This window comes from Haliotis cracherodii, unplaced genomic scaffold, assembly GCF_022045235.1.
Source record: "Haliotis cracherodii isolate W230 unplaced genomic scaffold, xgHalCrac1.p SCAF_11, whole genome shotgun sequence".
Taxonomy (NCBI): Eukaryota; Metazoa; Mollusca; class Gastropoda; order Lepetellida; family Haliotidae; genus Haliotis; species Haliotis cracherodii.
In genome coordinates this window covers 6229731-6252232 of record NW_027266266.1, presented here as the reverse complement: position 1 = coordinate 6252232, position 22502 = coordinate 6229731, and the positions used below count along the sequence as shown (strand labels likewise).

Here is a 22502-nt window from a genome sequence, read left to right as displayed (position 1 = left end):
TCCAATGAGAACAGCCTTCCCATGTCCGTGTTACCGTCACTGTCTTAATGGGCGGAGCCAAGTTATCCGTTTATGGCGCATGTGAATAAAGTTTCCCGTTATCTAATGAGCACACTTATGTATTGCGCACGACTAAGTAGTGTTTTTTATAAGCTTAATTGATGAATAACGTGAGTGAGTGAGTTTTGAACAGTATTCCAGGTTATATCACGGTGTGTCAGCTTTACGTGGGAGGAAAGTGATTTAAGTCTCTGACGTTTACCACTTGGTGAAACCTAAGGGCACGGGTAGGGTACTGACAAACCTAGAAAGATAATCGGGGCGAATCGGGATTCGAACCTACGATCAAAGGTTTTGGTGTGCACACAGAATTGCGGCGGCTTAGACGTCAAGGCCACCCATGCTCCCAATTCACGAATAAATGTTTTTTTGTGTGAAATAATTGACTGGCACCGCGAAAAAGCGGATTATGTGTCCTCTGTGAAATTTATGATGAAGCTCAAGCCTCGGGACTTGCAGTTTCTTGATTATCCTCGAAATTGGCTCGTTGGCGAAATGCTCTTCAATTTACCGCTACAGGCTACATTAGAACTATATTACCCCACTCACTCGAAGTAACTATCAACACAGATTTTCTGTTACAGATGCGGGCACTGTACATCAGCATATCCGTCCTTTCAACACTTTTACTTACTGAATGGTCTCTCGCCTTAGACGTCGGTGTGAGTAAAGCCTCGACCATGACGATAAACCACGGCACCCACTCGTCAACACCGACTACAAGGACAAACACGTCTACCTTGACGAATGTTACCCAGACCCAGCCAAAAGTCACTCGTCGGACAACGCCTGACAATGTACCCGGATTAGTCAGCGCAGAAGTGTCGAGAAAAGGAACATTCATCATTAATCTGATTCTTAAACCCATCTTGTGTATTTCCGGTTTTGTGATGAACGTCATCGGATGTTGTGTACTTCTCCACAAGTCGTTACGTCACTCTTCCTACCATTATCTGTTGGGTCTGTTAATAGCTGACTGCGGGTTTCTTCTCTGTGGCATCCTGCACATGCCGACGCATATATCAAGAGAGTACGACGTTGTGTATGCAAGCTACCTGTCATCTGTGCTGGTTATTCCCGTTTGGCAATATATGGAAAGAGCCTTTTCCAAAGTGTCGTGCTACATTATCTGTATCTTAGCTCTGGAGAGACTTATAGCTATATCCTTCCCGCTCAAGGTCAAGACTTTGTTCCTCGTCCGTCATTCTGGAAAACTCACCACAGCTCTGTTTGTCATCATATTCATGTTACATATTCCACGCATATTCCTGATACGCTTTGTATGGAGATTCAGCCGACAGTTCAATGTATCCATGTATGTTAGAGAACCTACAGCCTACCACGAGCCACTGCAGTCCTTCATGACAATTTACATCAATTTCGTCCTGAAAATTGTCATGACGTATATCCCACCGTTCCTTCTTCTTGTGTTTAACATCGGTATCTGGATTCAATTATCTGTCATCAGAAGTCGACGCAAGTCCCTCTTCGGTACGGTATCAGATGAGCAATGGAAAGTGACCTTGACCTTAATGATCATTTCTACGTTTTTTCTGATAGTTTACATTCCACTTATTGCAGTTAATGTTCTGGAAACACTGGATCCAGCACGATTTTCCCGCGTGGGCACAGAACGCAATTTTAGAGAACTATTCAGCAGTATCTCGTCTCTCGGCTGGACCATCAACAGCGCCAACGACTTCATCATCTACGTCGTCACCAACGTCAGGTTCAGGGCCACGTTCAAAAAGATGTTTTGTTGCAACAAGGAACCCCTAAACGTGACGCCTTCGACACAAATGTCAAGTCCAGGGTCACGTTCAAGAAGCTATGTTTTACCAAAACAAAATGGAAACCCCTAACGTGACGACAACTCAATCATCTACCTCATCACTAACGTTCAGGGCCAACGTTTTGTTTCCATAGTAACAGAGACACATCGAACGTGAAAACTGACGACAGCCGAGTCTTGTTTTGTGAAACTAGTGGCTCAAAACATGATGAACATTCTATGTCGTCGGCGTACTATGACACTTTGACTGCGTACTATGACACTTTGACGGCGTACTATGACACTTTGATGGCGTACCATGACACTTTGACGGCGTACTATGACACTATGACGTCATACTATGACACTTTGACGGCGTACTATGACACTTTGACGGCGTACTATGGCACTTTGATGGCGTATTATGACACTTTGACGTCGTACTATGACACTTTGACGGCGTACTTTTACATTATAGCTACCTACATTGGCACTATGATGGCGTACTATGACACGATGACGGCCTACTTTGACACTTTGATAGCGTACTATGACACTTTAACGGCGTACTGTGACACTATGGCGGCGAACTATGAAACTAGGAAGGCGTACTATGGCATTGTGACGGCGTACTATGACCCAATAACGGCGTACTATGAGACTTTGATAGCGTACTAAGACACTATGACGGCGTACTGTGACACTTGACGGTGTATTATGACACTTTGACGGCGTACTATGCCATTAGGACGCGGCTATGACACTATGACGGCGTACTATGGCACTGTGACGGCGTACTATGACACATTAATACCGTACTATGACAGTATGACGGCGTACTATGAGGCTATGACGGCTTACTATGACGCTTTGAAAGCGTAATATGACACTATGATGGCGTATTATGGCACTATGGCGGCGAACTATGACACTATGACGCTGTGACGGCATACTACGACACCATAACGGCGTACTATGGCTCTATGACGGCGTACTATGGCACTATTGACGGCGTACTGTGACACTATGATTGCGTACAATCACACTATGACGGCGTAACATGACAATTTGACGGCATACTATGACACTATGAAGGCATACAAAGACACTATGACTGCGTACTATGACACTATGGCGGCGTACTATGACACTATGGCGGCGTACTATGACACTATGGCGGCGTACTATGACACTATGACGGCGTACTATGACACTATGACGGCGTACTATGACACTATGGGGGCGTACTATGACACTATGGCGGCGTACTATTACACTTTGGCGGCGTACTATGACACTATGGCGGCGTACTATGATACTTTGATGGTGTACTGTGACACTATGACGGCATACAAAGACACTATGACGGCGTACTATGACACTATGGCGGCGTACTATGACACTATGGCGGCGTACTATGACACTATGGCGGCGTACTATGACACTATGACGGCGTACTATGATACTTTGATGGCGTACTATGACACTATGGCGGCGTACAATGACACTTTGACGGGGTACTATGATACTTTTATGGCGTACTGTGACACTATGAAGGCATACAAAGACACTATGACGGCGTACTATGACACTATGGCGGCGTACTATGATACTATGGCGGCGTACTATGATACTATGGCGGCGTACTTTGACACTATGGCGGCGTACTGTGACACTATGGCGGCGTACTATGACACTATGAAGGCGTAACATGACACTTTGAGGGCGTACTATGACACTTTGAGGGCGTACTATGACACTTTGACGGCGTACTATGACACTATGGCGGCGTACTATGACACTTTGGCGGCGTACTATGATACTTTAACAAGGCCAACTAATGACAGATGGTTATTTATGGAGTAAATATCGCTTCTTGACGTTTGTTATTCTCTTGAAAATGTTTCGTTTCAAACTGTAAAATTCTCATTCACTTGTCGATGGAGACTGTCCGTTTCGCAAAGCGCCACCTTTGTTACTTGACCAGCGTGCATTCCTTCGCTTCCCACAGCAGTCTCGTAGCTTTCAAGATATGTTTTAGTTCATCTGTTATATGATCATATCCAAATGTATGATCAAATATTTTTATTACAATTTTTTATATTTTTAAAGATTTGGAAACTCGGAACTACTTTTTAAGTCGCAACTACAAGGGGTGGTGAAAATTACGTTTCAAGATTTTACATCTGTAATGATGAGTGGTTTAACTATTGTTAAAAAGAGATAATATTTCAAAATGTATTAAAGTGTTCGAAATTTTTAAAATCCTATTTTCACTTTGTATGACAATAATCTGTTCTCATGTGAAGAAAACATGTATCTTTTCAGATGTTAAACGAGAAGGGTCTTGACTGTATGACGATAAGAGTTCGAAACATTGCACTGATTAAACTTAGGTTCTTATGTTGAATTGGCGGCTAACTTGCCACCTGTAGAAACTATACATTGTTGGGTATTAAAAGATAGAACCGGACAACTTGGTGATTATACTGATGATAATTTCAGTCATTTATATCCATTTTTTTATTCATTCCAGTAGGATGTTACATGTTACATGTTACATGTTCAGGCATATTTGTTTTCACGTGCATTGTCAGGATAAGTATGTGACTTTAAGATCGAACTGAATGCGTATAACTGTACAGACAAAAATCATATTTCTTGACATAAGGACAAAGTGTAATATTGGTCGGAGAATGAATATAAATGCGTATTTACATCCCTGGCAACGTTTTCTTATTAAATTATTTCAGTAATTGCATTGGTCTTTTTGCCTCAGACTATGCAACACAGCGGTTCTTTCTTGTAATAAATTGTTCCACGTGAACACTATCGTTAATCTTTCTTAAGAAAGCGTAGGTTTATTGTTTTTGATACTTGAGATATAGATATACCTGTTCAGATAACATACTATTATTGAAGAAATTATGGCCGGTGTTAATTCCTTGTGTGTATTTCAAAGTCAGTCTATAATAAGACAAGTCCATTTTCATGATAGGGGTTAATTACCTGATTAACATGTGCAACCAGGTATGACCTTGTTGTTTTAAGGTGTCTCACAACTGGGCTGTCTTACTAATGGGAGGAGACCAGTGAAAATAACATTGATATCAAGGTGCCTGTAATAAACAGAGTCAGGTCGTTCCAGTCCGATCGCTTCACGTGCTCATAGGAAACAAAGAGATGTTTCTTTTCTCCGGTTCATTCCCACAAAAAGTACAAATATTTTTATCTATTATTTTCATCTTTTGTAATTAATTTTTAATATATGATGTGTGTCAATCTCATTATAATCAGATCTTAGTTCTCGCTAACGTTGAACAAAGATCTGAGGACATCCAATTACGGGTCACGTCAGAACGACCTTTCATCCGACCAATCAAAGCGTCGCTTACCAGATCGTGAAAGTGACAGTCGGAATGGGTTTTCTAATCACGCAACCTCGAAAACGTAAACACAGGGTATTCCGAACGACTGTTAATTCCGTCAAAATTATCGTCTATCTCTCGCTTCAGTGGGATAAACATTTGAACGGCGTTGCACAGTGTGTGGGAAACACTGTCATACAATCGCACCCATATATTAGTCATTCTGGAATGTTCTTTTGTTCAGTTTTCGAAATTTTAATCGAGAACTGTGGCAACATATTTTTTCAAGCGTAGTCTGAAATGGAAGTTGCCAGGTTGAAACGAGTGCCGTAAAGCTCGAGAAAGCTGCTTTCTAATTTGCTGATGTCGACTTCTTGTTAGTAGTTTCAGTGGTCGGTCATAGATCTGATTTTAATGAGATTGTACTGTGTGGCGAATATACATGTATTGAAAATCGAGCAACTTAGTGTCTGTTGCACATCTTCTTTACCACGGTTGTATAATATCGGTAATGTTGACTCACAAACTAACACATTTGGAAAATCTATAATAAATATTGTCTGTTATTGATCCTGATTGTTGTGATACTCATTATGAAGTGTGATAATACATTTTTTAAGTGGATCAGAACATCTTCCTGTAACATTTAGTCTACCTGCGAACTTTGGTTTACCAGAGAAGACAACAGAGGTCCGATCACGTGACCATATGAGTAGGACGAAGTTATCAGAGTGAGTGAGTGAGTGAGTGAGTATGGTTTTACGCCGGGGGGACACCAGAAATAGGCTCCACACATTGTACCCATGTCGGGAATCGAACCCGGTTCTTCGGCGTGACGAGCGAACGCTTTAACCACGAGGCTACCCGACCGCCTCTGAAGTTATAAAAAGTCTACCTTCATTGAAATGTTAAAATCGCTCAATCAATATTTGAGGATGTAGTACATATAAACACTGAAGCACATGTCCTTAGTGTTAGAAGCGTACATAAAATACCGCAAGCTTTTCAAAGAGCAATACCCCAAAGAACCCCCTGTCGCCATAAAAGTGGACATGTGTAGTGACGTCAGAGATAAACGCAAAGGATATCTTATCCCCTTTATCTTTATTGAGGTGAGGTGAGGTGAGGTGAGGTGAGGTGAAATGGGGTTTAACGTCGCGTCGTGTGTGTGTGTGTGTGTGTGTGTGTGTGTGTGTGTGTGTGTGGCTGCTTGTACTAGTTCGGACTGATGCCGATTTTTTAGTGCTAACCCACTGAGATACCATGCCACAGTTTAATGTGAATACGCCACACAGACACAGTAAACTGACTCCGAGCCGACCAGTCCTTGTTTTAGCTCCTTAATGCTAAGCGCCAGACAGGGTAACAACAAGTACCATCTTTTAACGTCTTTTGGTATGACGCTGCCCAGGACCCTTCGGGCGGACTCTCTACCACTAGACCATGTATCTTTGGAGACAATACCATGATAGTGCTAGAGGAGGCTACTGTGACTACCCAGTATGACTGCACTGTGGTGAAAGGGCGAGTGCAGGCCTTTGATTAAACAGCATCTAAGATGGTAGCCAAAGGTAGTTAGTCCTTACCATCACGGGCAACGGGCCAGTGGATCGGGAGTGGCCAAGGCCAAAGTACATGAGAAAGACAACATCTTAAGCTTCTTTCTTGGAATGTAAATGGATTGAAAAAACTTATAGATGACAAGTTTACTCAGTTATTGCGAATATATGATAAACTGGTTTATATGACACTTCTTTCTGGAACAGTGACTTAAATAAAAGTGACAAAATCCTTTCCATATTCCTAAGAAATCTCTCCTAAAAGCAACATCGTTTGTACGATTCCAAATATATTACGAGCGAGTGTTTATGAATCTCTATCACATAGCGAAGATTCCCGTTGAGCTTATCTTGCCCCATCCGCCACTTACACACGCAAAGGCAAGGCAATTGTTCAAACTGAACAATAAACACGGAAATGTGGTACGAGTCAAACGGGAGAATTGCATCGGTCATCATTTTTGTCACTGATGCATTAAAATATGGACGTGTCCACCACATGTTCCATCAACCTTTTTGAAAGCTTTACTGAGGCACTGAATGTTGTAACTTGTCCAATCTAGTACTTTCAGTTGCTGAGATACTGAGCGAGACAATGTTAGGCTTCACGATCTTTGATGCTTACCACTTTGATGTACAGTAAACTACGGTTATAACGAACACGCTTATAACGAACTGACGGATATAACGAACTTACTTTTTGGTCCCGACTACTTGCTGTAGTCATGCTTATATGTACGGAACTACGGTTATAACGAACTAAAATTAGTAGTCCCTTTGAGTTCGTTATAACCGTAGTTTCCTGTATGTTTTGACAAATGGACACACACATAATCATTGCTAATCTGGGATTCAGACACACGATCATGAGTTTCTGGCACACTACTTCACTGTAAGGGACGTACTATCCACATCGAATACGGCGCTTCAGACGACAGCGCCACCCGTACGTCTCTAAGACGTTTTGCGTTTCTTTTTTTGCAGAGTATACATATTATAGAGCTCTTAAATTAACTTAAATATCAACAACTGCGGTTTTAGAATACATACCAAGACAAGAGCATTAATGGGGCCCAGTGGACAAATATGACACAGCTGTGTACATTGCAGAATTGCCTTATGCTCACATAGGATGAATGTGAACAAACTATTCCGTGACATGTCTACTTAATTGTTTTGTCTAATTTATTTTCTTCAAGTTCATTCCTTTTAATCAAGTTTTCTTTGTTTAAATAATTCTTCTATTGCTAAACGCGTGTATACAGCAAGTGAACTATCCAACATCGTATTCACCATAACCACTACACCGTGATATATGATATGTGGTTATTGAGTGAGTGAATGATGTTTAACGCCACAGTCGGCAATATTGCAGACATATCACAGCGGACTGTACTTTATAGTCAGCGACACAGCTGTTGGGTATGATGGTACGAAATCAACCTCGTCACAGAGCCTGGCCACTAATCCCCATTTCTGTCGTATCTGAAGACAAACACGACACATTCTGACATCGAACCCTCTTTTAGGATTAATGTTAGGGAAGAGTACGGGTGTTACATTGTGCATGGGGGCGGTCGGGTAGCCTCGTGGTTAAAGCGCTCGCTCGTCACGCCGAAGACCCGGGTTCGATTCCCGACATGGGTACAATGTGTGAAGCCCATTTCTGGTGTCCCCTGCCATGATATTGCTGGAACATTGCTAAAAGCGGCGTAAAATCAAACTCACTCACTCACTCACATTGTGCATGACCTGTGTTGAGAAATCGCGTGGTTTCTCCGACTGAAACTATGTCATGGTTGATATATAATTGTTCTATAATTGTGCATAATGACCGATAGTTATATTTGTAAAAGATTTGTTGAAAATGGCCAATGGATGGCTCAGAATCAACTGCTATAACAATAGTGTGACGTCACCAAAGGGGTTTAATCTGTACACATGTGTTCTCTGTTTCCCATTACGAAACATTCCGGATACAACTCTCTTATTCCCAAGGGAAAATAGAACAGCATCACCTCGTGCTGATCATTGGGTCGACACGGTGGATCGGGTGCCACTGGTTACAATGACTGTGCCAATGTACGTAGCCATAGTGTCATAGAACGCCGTCAAAGTGCCAATGTTCGTAGCCATAGTGTCATAGAACGCCGTCACAGTGCCAATGTACGTAGCCATAGTGTCATAGAACGCCGTCACAGTGCCAATGTACGTAGCCATAGTGCCATAGTACGCCGTCAAAGTGCCAAAGTACGTAGCCATAGTGCCATAGAACGGCGTCAAAGTGCCAAAGTACGTAGCCATAGTGTCATAGAACGCCGTCACAGTGCCAATGTACGTAGCCATAGTGCCATAGAACGGCGTCACAGTGCCAATGTACGTAGCCATAGTGTCATAGTACGCAGTCAAAGTGCCAATGTACGTAGCCATAGTGCCATAGAACGGCGTCACAGTGCCAAAGTACGTAGCCATAGTGTCATAGAACGTCGTCAAAGTGCCAATGTACGTAGCCATAGTGTCATAGTACGCCGTCACAGTGCCAATGTACGTAGCCATAGTGTCATAGTACGCCGTCACAGTGCCAATGTACGTAGCCATAGTGTCATAGTACGCCGTCAAAGTGTCATAGTACGCCATCATAGTGTCATAGTATGCCGTCACAGTGTCATAGTACGCCGTCATGGTGTCATAATACGTCGTCATGGTGTCATAGTACGCCGTCAAATTGTCATAGTACGCCGTCAAAGTGTCATAGTACGCTGTCAAATTATCATAGTACGCCATCATGGTGTCATAGTACGCCGTCATGGTGTCATAGTACGCCGTCAAAGTATCATAGTACGCCGTCAACTTGTCATAGTACGCCATCATGGTGTCATAGTACGCCGTCAAAGTGTCAAAGTACGCCGTCAACTTGTCATAGTACGCCGCCATGGTGTCATAGTACGCCGTCAAAGTGTCATAGTACGCCGTCAACTTGTCATAGTACGCCGTCAACTTGTCATAGTACGCCGAAATGGTGTCATAGTACGCCGTCATGGTGTCATAATACGCTGTCATGGTGTCATAGTACGCCGTCAAAGTGTCATAGTACGCCGTCAAAGTGTCGAAGTACGCCGTCATGGTGTCATAGTACGCTATCATGGTGTCATAGTACGCCGTCATGGTGTCATAGTACGCTATCAAGGTGTCATAGTACGCCGACGACATAGAATGTTCATCATGTTTTGAGCCACTAGTTTCACAAATCAACACTCGACTGTCGTCAGTTTTCACGTTCAATGTGTCCCTGTTACTATGGCAATAAAACGTTGGCCCTGAACGTTAGTGATGAGGTAGATGATGGAGTTGTCGTCACGTTAGGGGTTTCCATTTTGTTTTGGTAAAACATAGCTTCTTAAACGTGACCCTGAACTTGACATTTGTGTCGAAGGCGTCACGTTTAGGGTTTCCTTGTTGCAACAAAACATTTTTTTGAACGTGACCCTGAACCTGACGTTGGTGACGACGTAGATGATGAAGTCGTTGGCGCTGTTGATGGTCCAGCCGAGAGACGAGATACTGCTGAATAGTTCTCTAAAATTGCGTTCTGTGCCCACGCGGGAAAATCGTGCTGGATCCAGTGTTTCCAGAACATTAACTGCAATAAGTGGAATGTAAACTATCAGAAAAAACGTAGAAATGATCATTAAGGTCAAGGTCACTTTCCATTGCTCATCTGATACCGTACCGAAGAGGGACTTGCGTCGACTTCTGATGACAGATAATTGAATCCAGATACCGATGTTAAACACAAGAAGAAGGAACGGTGGGATATACGTCATGACAATTTTCAGGACGAAATTGATGTAAATTGTCATAAAGGACCTCAGTGGCTCGTGGTAGGCTTTAGGTTCTCTAACATACATGGATACGTTGAACTGTCGGCTGAATCTCCATACAAAGCGTATCAGGAATATGCGTGGAATATGTAACATGAATATGATGACAAACAGAGCTGTGGTGAGTTTTCCCGAATGGCGGACGAGGAACAAAGTCTTGACCTTGAGCGGGAAGGATATAGCTATAAGTCTCTCCAGAGCTAAGATACAGATAATGTAGCACGACACTTTGGAAAAGGCTCTTTCCATATATTGCCAAACGGGAATAACCAGCACAGATGACAGGTAGCTTGCATACACAACGTCGTACTCTCTTGATATATGCGTCGGCATGTGCAGGATGCCACAGAGAAGAAACCCACAGTCAGCTATTAATAGACCCAACAGATAATGGTAGGAAGAGTGACGTAACGACTTGTGGAGAAGTACACAACATCCGATGACGTTCATCACAAAACCGGAAATACACAAGATGGGTTTAAGAATTAGATTAATGATGAATGTTCCTTTTCTCGACACTTCTGCGCTGACTAATCCGGGTACATTATCAGGCGTTGTCCGACGAGTGACTTTTGGCTTGGTCTGGGTAACATTCGTCAAGGTAGACGTGTTTGTCCTTGTAGTCGGTGTTGACGAGTGGGTGCTGTGGTTTATTGTCGTAGTCGAGGCTTTACTCACACCGACGTCTAAGGCGAGAGAACATTCAGTAAGTAAAAGTGTTGAAAGGACGGATATGCTGATGTGCAGTGCCCGCATCTGTAACAGAAAATCTGTGTTGATAGTTACTTCGAGTGAGTAGGGTAATACAGTTCTAATGTGGCCTGTAGCGGAAAATTGAGAGAATTTAGCCAACGGGCCAGTTTGATCCACACGAAATGAGATAGCATTCTGTGTCTATATCAACCAAAGTTCAAAATCCTAGGTATAAAGGGTAACATGTACCGCATTATGTGAAATATTGCTTTCTCGCTCTATATTGCTTTCTCGCTTTATCGTTTTCTTGCTCTATCGCTTACTTGCTTTAACTATTTATTGCTTTCTCGCCTCGTTCTGTCGCTTATCATCTCGTGCTATCTCCGGCCACCGCAATATTCTCAGCAAGGCACAGTGTTTTTGCCAGCTCTACTTCAACTACAGGAAAGACGTGCACCATTTTATGACTTGACAAAAGCGTATGTGCTTTCCTCATATATCTCATCACAATCATGATAGGGTTTTCTTTTAACGATGACCTTTTTTTATTTTAATGACAAGTAAACTATTCTATTCGCAAAACAGGCGACTAAATGGAACTGTTGGTCATGCTTGGCGACTTTGCGACTTGGCGGATCGCTTGTCATGGAACCCCGACGGTGAACGACGTTGCTCCTAGGCACAGGCACATTATTTACAGGCTGCTGTCTATAACTGAATAGAACTGACTGGGGCATAGAAAAACAAACAACAACAAGATGTGATAAAACAAACAACAAGAAGTGACGAAACTCCTCACAGCCGTGTTATTAAGAAGTAAATTCCAGATTGATCATACATACTTTATTAAACAATTCATGAAATTGACTAATTTCTGCATTAGACTGGACAAGACAACATCAACAACAAACGAAACTCAAAAGAATAATTTATCATAAATCAGACAGACAGACAGACAGACAGACATCTTATTCAGTAATTTATATCAAGGCCCATACTACAATGCAGATTGGATATTAACATTTGTCACGTGATGTACATGATTAGATTTTTAGTCAAGTTACGCAGATTTAACAGATTTTAGCAGATTTATCAGTTAACTGACGGTCTTTAAAAATACCTTGCCACATGGGGATTATCATAAAACGTCTGTCTGCCTGCCCGAACCACATCCTGTTTCGGTACTCTTCTCCACGTTGGGATGCTATGGCCGGATAGGTCATAAGTACCTTGTGGTTTGAGTCTATGAATCAATCAAGTCACAGAGACGACCGACCCGATCCATCTTAGATGGTTTTTACAAAAGCATACGTTGCTTGCGACCTATTCTAAGCCAGATCCTCACAAAACCCGATCAGTTTGAATACGTATTTAACAAAATTTGAATTTATTTTATTACAATACAATTAAAAAGGTTAGTGAGTGAATGGATGTTTAACTACGACACTTTCGAGAGGTTTTCAGCGACACGTCATCTGATGAATAATCGAGTATTGGTCAGACAAACAAATAGATTATTACATGAGCAACGAACTCCATCCGCAGACATAATCAGCCATGTCACACTCAATTGTAAGTCAGTTCTTAAAACATCTTGCAAACCTATTCTGTCTGGGGTCACGTTCCACAAAGCGAGCTTAGCGATACGGTTGTCGTAACTCTGTGTTAAAGAATGAGAGCTATGGTCGTCTTAGCGCTAAGATGGCTTTGTGGAAATGGGCCCGGAAATGACAAACAGGTGAACAGAATCAAAGCTTTTTGCTGACCTTTTTGTATATGTCCTGTGTACCTTGACAATCCAAACTGATACTGAAATGTGCGGAAACACTTCCTTCCGTGTATGTGAGTCCATCAGGGTGTGTTGATATATCGAACTAGAAGTATTGCTGGAGTGCCACGCATAGTGATCTGGTCATTTATCACCAATAAAACACGAATTAGGGACATCAAAAACAATGTATCGTGTCACAAACAGCCAAGGACACCCAAGGACACCCAAGGACAAAGAGAGGAATAATAACGCGCCACAGTGTAGAGTTACACCCAATGCCAAATCGCTCGAAACAACACGATTTACCCACAAATGTCCGACATTGGTGATAATGTACGGAACCAGTAGTTACATTCTGTCTAAATAACATTTGATACCCTCTCGTTTATTGTGTAGTTAACTCTTAAACCAACAGACCTTATCCTGTGGTAATGACTGGTTACTTCCAGTGTATGCGTATGGTTGGTATTGCTCTATGTTCAGATCAGTTCTGCGCAGTGCTCGGATTTCTCGGCCATCTGGAACAACCGGAAGTTCCAACTGTTTGAAACATGAGCGTTACTCAGTGGGAATGGAAGGTAGATCAAATCTGTGGCCTCAATGTGAATCCCATAAAGAAGAATATGATGCAGGGAGAAAGATGCATTGCACTCATCACACAATGTGTTTTCGGTTACACAGACTCATCTAAGAAAGGCAAGACACAAATACAGTAAACTACGGTTATAACGAACACGATTATAACGAACTGACGGATTTAACGAACTTACTTTTTTGGTCCCGACTATTTGCTGTAGTTATGCTTTATATATGCTTATAACGAACTACGGTTATAACGAACTAAAATTAGTAGTCCCTTTGAGTTTGTTAAAACCGTACTTTACTGTACCAAGAAAATCGCATAAAAACAATAAAACTAACCGAGAATAGTCAATATATATAATTCTGTATCCAGGGTAAAAATTAACATGAATGTTATTTCTTCACATACTATCTGCATTTCACGATTATGCTTCAAGTTTGAGGGCCTTCTGAAATTAATAGAGAGAATAAGACATCTACAAAGAGAAATGCCAAGGATTTACATAGGAGGGGGTGGGCAGTCTGAGTGAGCAGTCTGTAAATTACCGTATTAACTATATAGTGTTAAAGTACAGTGATACTGTTTACTGGTATCCATAGCATTTGCTCTCGTTTTGTGTGGACTGGCACTGTGCGTGCCAATTTCTGGGTTAGCCTCTGCCTTTCAATTTGGAAGACTTCTCGTAAACGTAAATAGTGTAAATGCTATATGTATATTATTGGAGCTGTTCTTGTATGATGAAAAAATGGGTATTTTGCCATTTTGCCAAGTGTGATGACTTTCGCTTCATCTCGAGCAATCTGCCAGCAGCCCCAGCCTTTGATGTCAATTCTTGCTCAAAAGTTGATTGATCAGGATAAGAACATGCACGCCCTCAGTGAAGCTTTCAAAACGATTAATAGGAGGCATGTGGAATACATTTCCAAATGTGTTGCATCAGTGACCAACACGATGTCCGACTCAATTCCCTATTGTGACTTGTACCATATGTTCCTGTGTGCTTTTTTTCAGGTTAACACTTGCCTTGCCTTTACATGTATTTGTGACGGGTGCCGCCGGTGGGGTAGGATACGCTCACCGTTTTGCAAACACCAGATATAACCACTATTTGACATGTTCATGTTTTAGCCGGAATCAACAAACGACTCTGCTTTTACAAGAGATTTCTTATGTATCGTTTTTAGTTTCAACAAAATTAGTAAATGTGCTACGTCACTAAATGTGCTGGTCCATCACTTGATTGTCCGGTTTTTTAACAGGCCTCCATCGCATGGCGGAGGTAGTGCAGTGCGGCGTCTGACAGCAAAAAGTGAGAGGAAAGCCCGAAGTGATGCAGGTCTCAGACGTTTGCCACTTCGGTGAAACCCACGAGCTTGGGTATGGTGCTGACAAACCTAGAAACATAATCGGGGCTTACCGGGATTCGAACCCATAATGATAGGTTTCTGGTGTGCCCAAGGGACGCAACTCTGCACAGCGAATCGCGTCGCCTTAGACGACTGGGCCACCCGTTACCCCACAGGCAACAAATACATACCAGCGTGTACTTCACAGTGACTTAATCATATCATCAACCCATTTCGAAATCTTGATTACCTCATGGTTGATGTTACTATAGTCAGCTCCGTGTTATCTCACCCAACCCCTTCACTACGCCTTCACTGTACTGACCGCCTCCGTGGTCTAGTGGTAGAGCGTCCGCCCGGATAGCGGAAGGTCCGGAGTTCGATGACGGCCGCGTCATACCAAAAGACGTGAACAGATGGTAATTGTTGTTACCCTGTCTGGCGCTCGGCATTAAGGGGCTAAAACAAGGACTGGTCGGCTCGGAGTCAGTATGCTGTGTCTGAGTGGGGTATTCATGTTAAACCGCGGCATGATATCTCAGTGAGCTAGCACTATAAATCGGCATCAATCCGGACTTGTTCAAGCAGCCACACACACACACGTGCTTGCACGTCGCTATATAAGTGCAATAATCATGGACGCGACGTTAAACCCCATTTCACCACACCCCACCTCACCTTCATTGTACTTAATTGTAATGTCTCTTTATCTCATTGACTTCGTTGTTTTATTGTTATATTTGTACATTATTCCCGCCATATGTAAACATTGTTCCTTTTGTAAACATATTATTTATCTCTTGAAGTATTATTATTTAATATTTGACCAATGAAGGTCTTGGGTAGAATAGGTCTTCAGCAGCCTATGCTTGCCGTAAAAGGTGACTATGCTTATCGTAAGAGGCGACTAACGATGGCCATACTCCCTGACTTGGTTGAGGTCATCGTATCCCATTGTGTAGATCGATGCTCATGATGTCAATCACTGGATGGTCTGGTCAAGACTCGATTATTTACAGACCGCCGTCATACAGCAGGAATATTTCTGAGTGCGGCGTAAAACAATATTTCACATCTCTACATGCTAACTCTATTCAACTGAAGAAGGAGCAAGAAGTTGGCCTACAAAGACTACAAACTACAAATTGTTATACATGACGAATGTCATGTATCCGTGTTCTTCCAACTTCTAAATACCTTTCAAAGACTTCAATAGTGGTCCAATACAATTGCATAAATAGGGAGTTTCCAGGGTGCCTACAGTAGTTTCAGTAGGCAAACTGGGATCAAACTAGGGCTGGGACGGTTAACTCGGGCACCCGGGTCGGGTGGGTACTGAGTAGGACCCGGGTACCCACAGGACTACCCTGACCCGTGGTTAGTCACGTGTTATATTGTTTTATGACAAAAATTATCCAGAACTCTATGGCTACACTACAAGTCACTAATGTTCGCATTTCTTTCTGACTGTGCACCCATTTCTTCTGATTTTTCATATGGGTGAATAAAGATATAACTTAATTCAGCTTCGGTGTATGAATGACCAGATTGTTTAATACGTTTATCTAAATACGTTTTGCCAGGGCTATGCTAAAAATGTTCCCAATCGGACATTTTGAGACATCTCCTGAGGCCCACAGTGGGTACCCGGGTAGGGTCGGGTAATAGGGGGGTGGGTACCCGGGTAGTGAATTTGGACTCGTCCCAGCCCTAGATCAAACCGTCCCATGCACGTCTTTGCTCGGACTTCTGGCATCACTAAGCAACATAGCAAATTGCAGATACAGCATCTAATCAGAAAGTACCATTCTCCGCTAAACACGCCATGTGTCTATTGGGCATGGTTTGTTAAGTGATGGTAATAACCATCAAAACAGTCGACACTGGAACGACTAGTAATTTCACGGGCGACTGACTGCACACATTTCCGTGATGTGAGCCGGTAATGTCTGCACTTTATTTTCTACAATGCATGTTCAGAGTCCCAGACATCAGTAGCGATACTGATGGAGGTTCGTGTAGGCTAAACATCAGGTTTTCAATTGTTGCTGGAAGAGGAGTTTGTGGTTGTTCTCTGTCTCCATGGCAACATAACGCTAAATCCTATAGTGCAGACTCCGCAGATTTTTGTCAAAGGATCCAGAGCACAACAGAGACAACAACCAACAGCTCCCTTCCTACACGTCCATGTAGCCAGAGCACAACAGAGACAACAACCAACAGCTCCCTTCCTACACGTCCTTGTAGCCAGAGCACAACAGAGACAACAACCAACAGCTCCCTTCCCTTCCTACACGTCCTTGTAGCCAGAGCACAACAGAGACAACAACCAACAGCTCCCTTCCTACACGTCCATGTAGCCAGAGCACAACAGAGACAACAACCAACAGCTCCCTTCCTACACGTCCTTGTAGCCAGAGCACAGCAGAGACAACAACCAACAGCTCCCTTCCTACACGTCCTTGTATCCAGAGCACAACAGACAACAACCAACAGATCCCTTCCTACAGGCACTTGTAGCCAGAGCACAACAGAGACAACAACCAACAGCTCCCTTCCTACACTCCCTTGTAGCCAGAGCACAGCAGGGACAACAACCAACAGATCCCTTCCTACACGTCCTTGTATCCAGAGCACAACAGAGACAACAACCAACAGCTCCCTTCCTAGACGTCCTTGTAGCCAGAGCACAACAGAGACAACAACCAACAGCTCCCTTCCTACACGTCCTTGTATCCAGAGCACAACAGAGACAACAACCAACAGCTCCCTTCCTACACGTCCTTGTAGCCAGAGCACAACAGAGACAACAACTAACAGCTCCCTTCCTACACGTCCTTGTATCCAGAGCACAACAGAGACAACAACCAACAGCTCCCTTCCTACACGTCCTTGTATCCAGAGCACAACAGAGACAACAACCAACAGCTCCCTTCCTACACGTCCTTGTATCCAGAGCACAACAGAGACAACAACCAACAGCTCCCTTCCTACACGTCCTTGTATCCAGAGCACAACAGAGACAACAACCAACAGCTCCCTTCCTACACGTCCTTGTAGCCAGAGCACAACAGAGACAACGACCAACAGCTCCCTTCCTACACGTCCTTGTATCCAGAGCACAACAGAGACAACAACCAACAGCTCCCTTCCTACACGTCCTTGTATCCAGAGCACAACAGAGACAACAACCAACAGCTCCCTTCCTACACGTCCTTGTATCCAGAGCACAACAGAGACAACAACCAACAGCTCCCTTCCTACACGTCCTTGTATCCAGAGCACAACAGAGACAACAACCAACAGCTCCCTTCCTTCACGTCTTTGTATCCAGAGCACAACAGAGACAACAACCAACAGCTCCCTTCCTACACGTCTTTGTATCAAGAGCACAACAGAGACAACAACCAACAGCTCCCTTCCTACACGTCTTTGTATCCAGAGCACAACAGAGACAACAACCAACAGTTCCCTTCCTACACGTCTTTGTATCCAGAGCACAACAGAGACAACAACCAACAGCTCCCTTCCTTCACGTCCTTGTAGCTAGAGCACAACAGAGACAACAACCAACAGCTCCCTTCCTTGACGTCCTTGTAGCCAGAGCACAACAGAGATAGCAACCAACAGCTCCCTTCCTACACGTCCTTGTAACCAGAGCACAACAGAGACAACAACCAACAGCTCCCTTCCTTCACGTCCCTGTATCCAGAGCACAACAGAGATAGCAACCAACAGCTCCCTTCCTACACGTCCTTGTAGCCAGAGCACAACAGAGACAACAACCAACAGATCCCTTCCTACACGCCCTTGTAGCCAGAGCACAACAGAGACAACAACTAACAGCTCCCTTCCTACACGTCCTTGTAGCCAGAGCACAACAGAGACAACAACCAACAGCTCCCTTCCTACACGTCCTTGTAGCCAGAGCACAACAGAGATAGCAACCAACAGCTCCCTTCCCTTCCTACACGTCCTTGTAGCCAGAGCACAACAGAGACAACAACCAACAGCTCCCTTCCTTCACGTCTTTGTATCCAGAGCACAACAGAGACAACAACCAACAGATCCCTTCCTACACGCCCTTGTATCCAGAGCACAACAGAGACAACAACTAACAGCTCCCTTCCTACACGTCCTTGTAGCCAGAGCACAACAGAGACAACAACCAACAGATCCCTTCCTACACGCCCTTGTAGCCAGAGCACAACAGAGACAACAACTAACAGCTCCCTTCCTACACGTCCTTGTAGCCAGAGCACAACAGAGACAACAACCAACAGCTCCCTTCCTAGACGTCCTTGTAGCCAGAGCACAACAGAGATAGCAACCAACAGCTCCCTTCCCTTCCTACACGTCCTTGTAGCCAGAGCACAACAGAGACAACAACCAACAGCTCCCTTCCTTCACGTCTTTGTATCCAGAGCACAACAGAGACAACAACCAACAGATCCCTTCCTACACGTCCTTGTAGCCAGAGCACAACAGAGACAACAACCAACAGCTCCCTTCCTACACGTCCTTGTATCCAGAGCACAACAGAGACAACAACCAACAGCTCCCTTCCTACACGTCCTTGTATCCAGAGACCCCAACAGCAAGATCTAAACCACTGTCTACAGAAAACCTACCCATTCAGACCAGTACATTCATTTAAACTCTAACCAACCCCAATACAAAGTGTGGCATCCAGACCAACCAACCAACCAGACCCGAATCCGCCCCAAACACAGTCACCCTATCCAGCATTGGCAAGACCCCTCATCAAATCAGCAGATTACCAAACAGCACCAAACAGCATCGACACCTTCTTCATTGTCTCCCCATCCCTCAGAACCATCCTCCAAGCTAATGGTCGCAACCCCCCTCCTACAGGCAACTCCCCAAAGGAGTAATCTATAAGATTAATTGTGACTGTGGTGCCTATACTTTGGTGAAACCTCCCGTCCAGGAGATACCCGCATCAAAGACCATGAGACTTCAACAGCCAAAGCAGACAGCAAATCAGTCACCAGCAAAAGTTCCTTAGCCATCAAAATCAGTTTAACAAAGTCAAAATCCTCTCAGCCAGACATCAGAGATTCACCAAAAGAAAGAAAACTCTCAGAAGCTACAGAAATCCGCCGTCACAAACCTTTCATCAACAGTGGGTAATACATCCCGTCTGCCAGTGAAGATCTGATCAAGCAACAGAATATTTTAATTAGGATCTAATCAGCTTGTCACAACTGTTTAATCCTATTAATTCTTTTAATCCTTATCCTTACTGAACACCTGGCGTCATTATCCGTGTGCTATTTGTTCTTCTTACTTGACATCTGGCTTCATCCAATTATCTGTTTGTTAAAATATCTATTACCTGCTGTTGTCAATGTTAATCTGATGCTTTTCACAACATGAACGTGCTCCCTTTTTGTGAGAACACCGTGTGTCATCACTGAATTTTAGTGTTCCGTTGATATACTTTTTATCATTATGTTGCTGCTTTTTTCTCTGAGGAATGTTTTGGCAGATATTCAAGACTGCTTTGTGGCGGAGTTCTTGTGGGCTACACTGCTAGTAACAAAGTAACTAGCTTCCAAATTAATACTCGTGCTTAAGGCCACCTGCTTTTCAGCAGGAACCTTTCCGGGGTTAACTGCTTCTCAGTGGGAACCTTGTCTTTCCCGACTTTTCAGCCGCGGAATCGTAAAATAACATACGTTGGGCAACCAATTGCCACGTATATCGGCCCGGCGGCGGAAGTCGTCTTGTCAAGCAGTAGCTGACAGTTGGGTCCGCGGCGGTAGTCGCACAATGGTTTTGCTAATTGTGCCAGGCAGTGGTATCTGCTTTGGCCGGCTACCTGGGGCCGGGCAGCGGTAGTCTGATTTAGGTCAGCAGCGGTAGTTGCTTTTGGCAGCGTGGTAGTTGCCAAGCAATAGTAGCGTTTAAATATGGTACCGTGGGGGGCGGACAGCGGTAGCAGTCTCAGGCCATCAGCGCTAGCTGCGAATCGCCTTTGGCCACGCTAGTGGCCATGGCAACGGCAGCATTTTGGTATACACAACTAGCAGCTTAGTAGCCCACTAGTACCTGCACACCCTCGGCCATTTAACCCAATCTCATCTTGTGTTTTTATTACAGGCACGGGCATCCATGGCTCGGTGGCCCGTGCCTCTCCTTGGCATATCGCGGGATAATCAAGACTGGTTGATTTCTGGCGATGACATTTCGAATCTACACACGTAATGGCAGAGAAACAAGGTCGAACCTCGGACAACAGAGTAAAGGCGATTTTGCTTTAGGCAAACATAAAAGCTCAAACCCTCTTAGAAGAGGAGATTACCCTTGACAAGAGTTCCAGGGGGATGAGTTTTAGGCTGACTGGGAGAGTTTCGAAAGTATGGAATTTGGGGAAAAGGGTTTGCTTGTTGGTGTATACCATGAAGGATGTGTCAGCAACCGTGTCAGTGATTGAGCGTGTACCCAGAGGAAGGGTAGACAAGCCATTGACACAGTACTACTAGGCCGACCTTCATTATAGACTTGCATTAAATGTGTTCTCGTGCAATGTGTTCATCATGTAGTTGCTTTGCTACCGGCGTCATTGGCAATGTTGGGAAATGACACATTGTCAGAACATGAAACCATATTAAGTCAAAGAGCTGTGATGAGGTACACCTGGTTGTGCCTGTCGTTCCTGTCAATGGATGAAGTATAGTGAACACAACGTGCATAGCGACTGTACCTTGAGATCAAAGTTGTATCCTCAACACAAAATGAAATGAAATTGGGTTTAACGTCGCGTCCAAGATTATTGCACTTATATAGCGACGTGCATGTACATGTGTGTGTTTGTGTGGCTGCTTGTACTAGTCCGGACTGATGCCGATTTATAGTGCTAGCTCACTGAGATACCATGTCGCAGTTTAACATGAATACACCACTCAGACACAGTATACTGACTCCGAGCCGACCAGTCCTTGTTTCAGCCCCTAAATGCCGAGCGCCAGACAGGGTAACAACAAGTACCACCTGTTAACGTCTTTTGGTACGTCTCCGGGCGGACGCTCTACCACTAGACCACGGAGGCGGTATGTACATGCAGTGGGAGATTCCAAACATTTCACGAATGTATCATTTCCGGGCGATCAACCATTGACATCCTTAATTCGTTCTAAAGCTGACTGCATCTGCCTTTGAGGATCTTGTAATATGTGTGTGCTCATTGCGTGCGTGTGTGCGTATGTGCGTGCGTGCGTATGTGCGTGTGATTCTTTATGGTCTCAAAACTATCGTTTACAGAACTGTCTTGTCGTTAAGTCTACGTCTTTAAGCGTAGGTGTCACCCTCTTATCTTCTTGTAAACCATTCACCAGGAGAGACTGACTCTAATCAGGACCATTTTCTACGCGCAACGGGGGAACGGGTGGCCCAGTCGTCTAAGGCGCCGCTATTCGCTGTGCAAAGTTGCGTCTCTTGGGCACG

The 22502-nt window shown here is 43.9% G+C and overlaps 6 protein-coding genes across 6 annotated transcripts; 4 read left to right on the top strand and 2 right to left on the bottom strand.

Moving 5' to 3' along the window:
• Positions 1 to 644: 644 nt before the first annotated feature.
• Positions 645 to 1922, top strand: LOC139455310 (probable G-protein coupled receptor B0563.6). The gene has a single exon (XM_071236862.1). The coding sequence runs from the start codon at positions 645 to 647 to the stop codon at positions 1920 to 1922; it is 1278 nt and encodes a 425-aa protein (XP_071092963.1).
• Positions 1923 to 2071: 149 nt separating this feature from the next.
• Positions 2072 to 2509, top strand: LOC139456054 (uncharacterized). The gene has a single exon (XM_071237562.1). It carries the CDS (start codon positions 2072 to 2074, stop codon positions 2507 to 2509), a length of 438 nt encoding a protein of 145 aa, XP_071093663.1.
• Positions 2510 to 2941: 432 nt separating this feature from the next.
• LOC139456052 (probable DNA repair protein RAD50) lies at positions 2942 to 3541 on the top strand. The gene has a single exon (XM_071237561.1). The coding sequence runs from the start codon at positions 2942 to 2944 to the stop codon at positions 3539 to 3541; it is 600 nt and encodes a 199-aa protein (XP_071093662.1).
• A 5245-nt stretch (positions 3542 to 8786) lies between these two features.
• LOC139456051 (uncharacterized) lies at positions 8787 to 9968 on the bottom strand. The gene has a single exon (XM_071237560.1). It carries the CDS (start codon positions 9966 to 9968, stop codon positions 8787 to 8789), a length of 1182 nt encoding a protein of 393 aa, XP_071093661.1.
• Positions 9969 to 10117: 149 nt separating this feature from the next.
• On the bottom strand, positions 10118 to 11395 carry LOC139455309 (probable G-protein coupled receptor B0563.6). The gene has a single exon (XM_071236861.1). The coding sequence runs from the start codon at positions 11393 to 11395 to the stop codon at positions 10118 to 10120; it is 1278 nt and encodes a 425-aa protein (XP_071092962.1).
• Positions 11396 to 17038: 5643 nt separating this feature from the next.
• LOC139456050 (polyhomeotic-proximal chromatin protein-like) lies at positions 17039 to 19359 on the top strand. Its single transcript, XM_071237559.1, has 3 exons — positions 17039 to 17044; positions 17447 to 18628; positions 18745 to 19359. Exons 1-3 carry the CDS (start codon positions 17039 to 17041, stop codon positions 19357 to 19359), a joined length of 1803 nt encoding a protein of 600 aa, XP_071093660.1.
• Positions 19360 to 22502: the final 3143 nt, after the last annotated feature.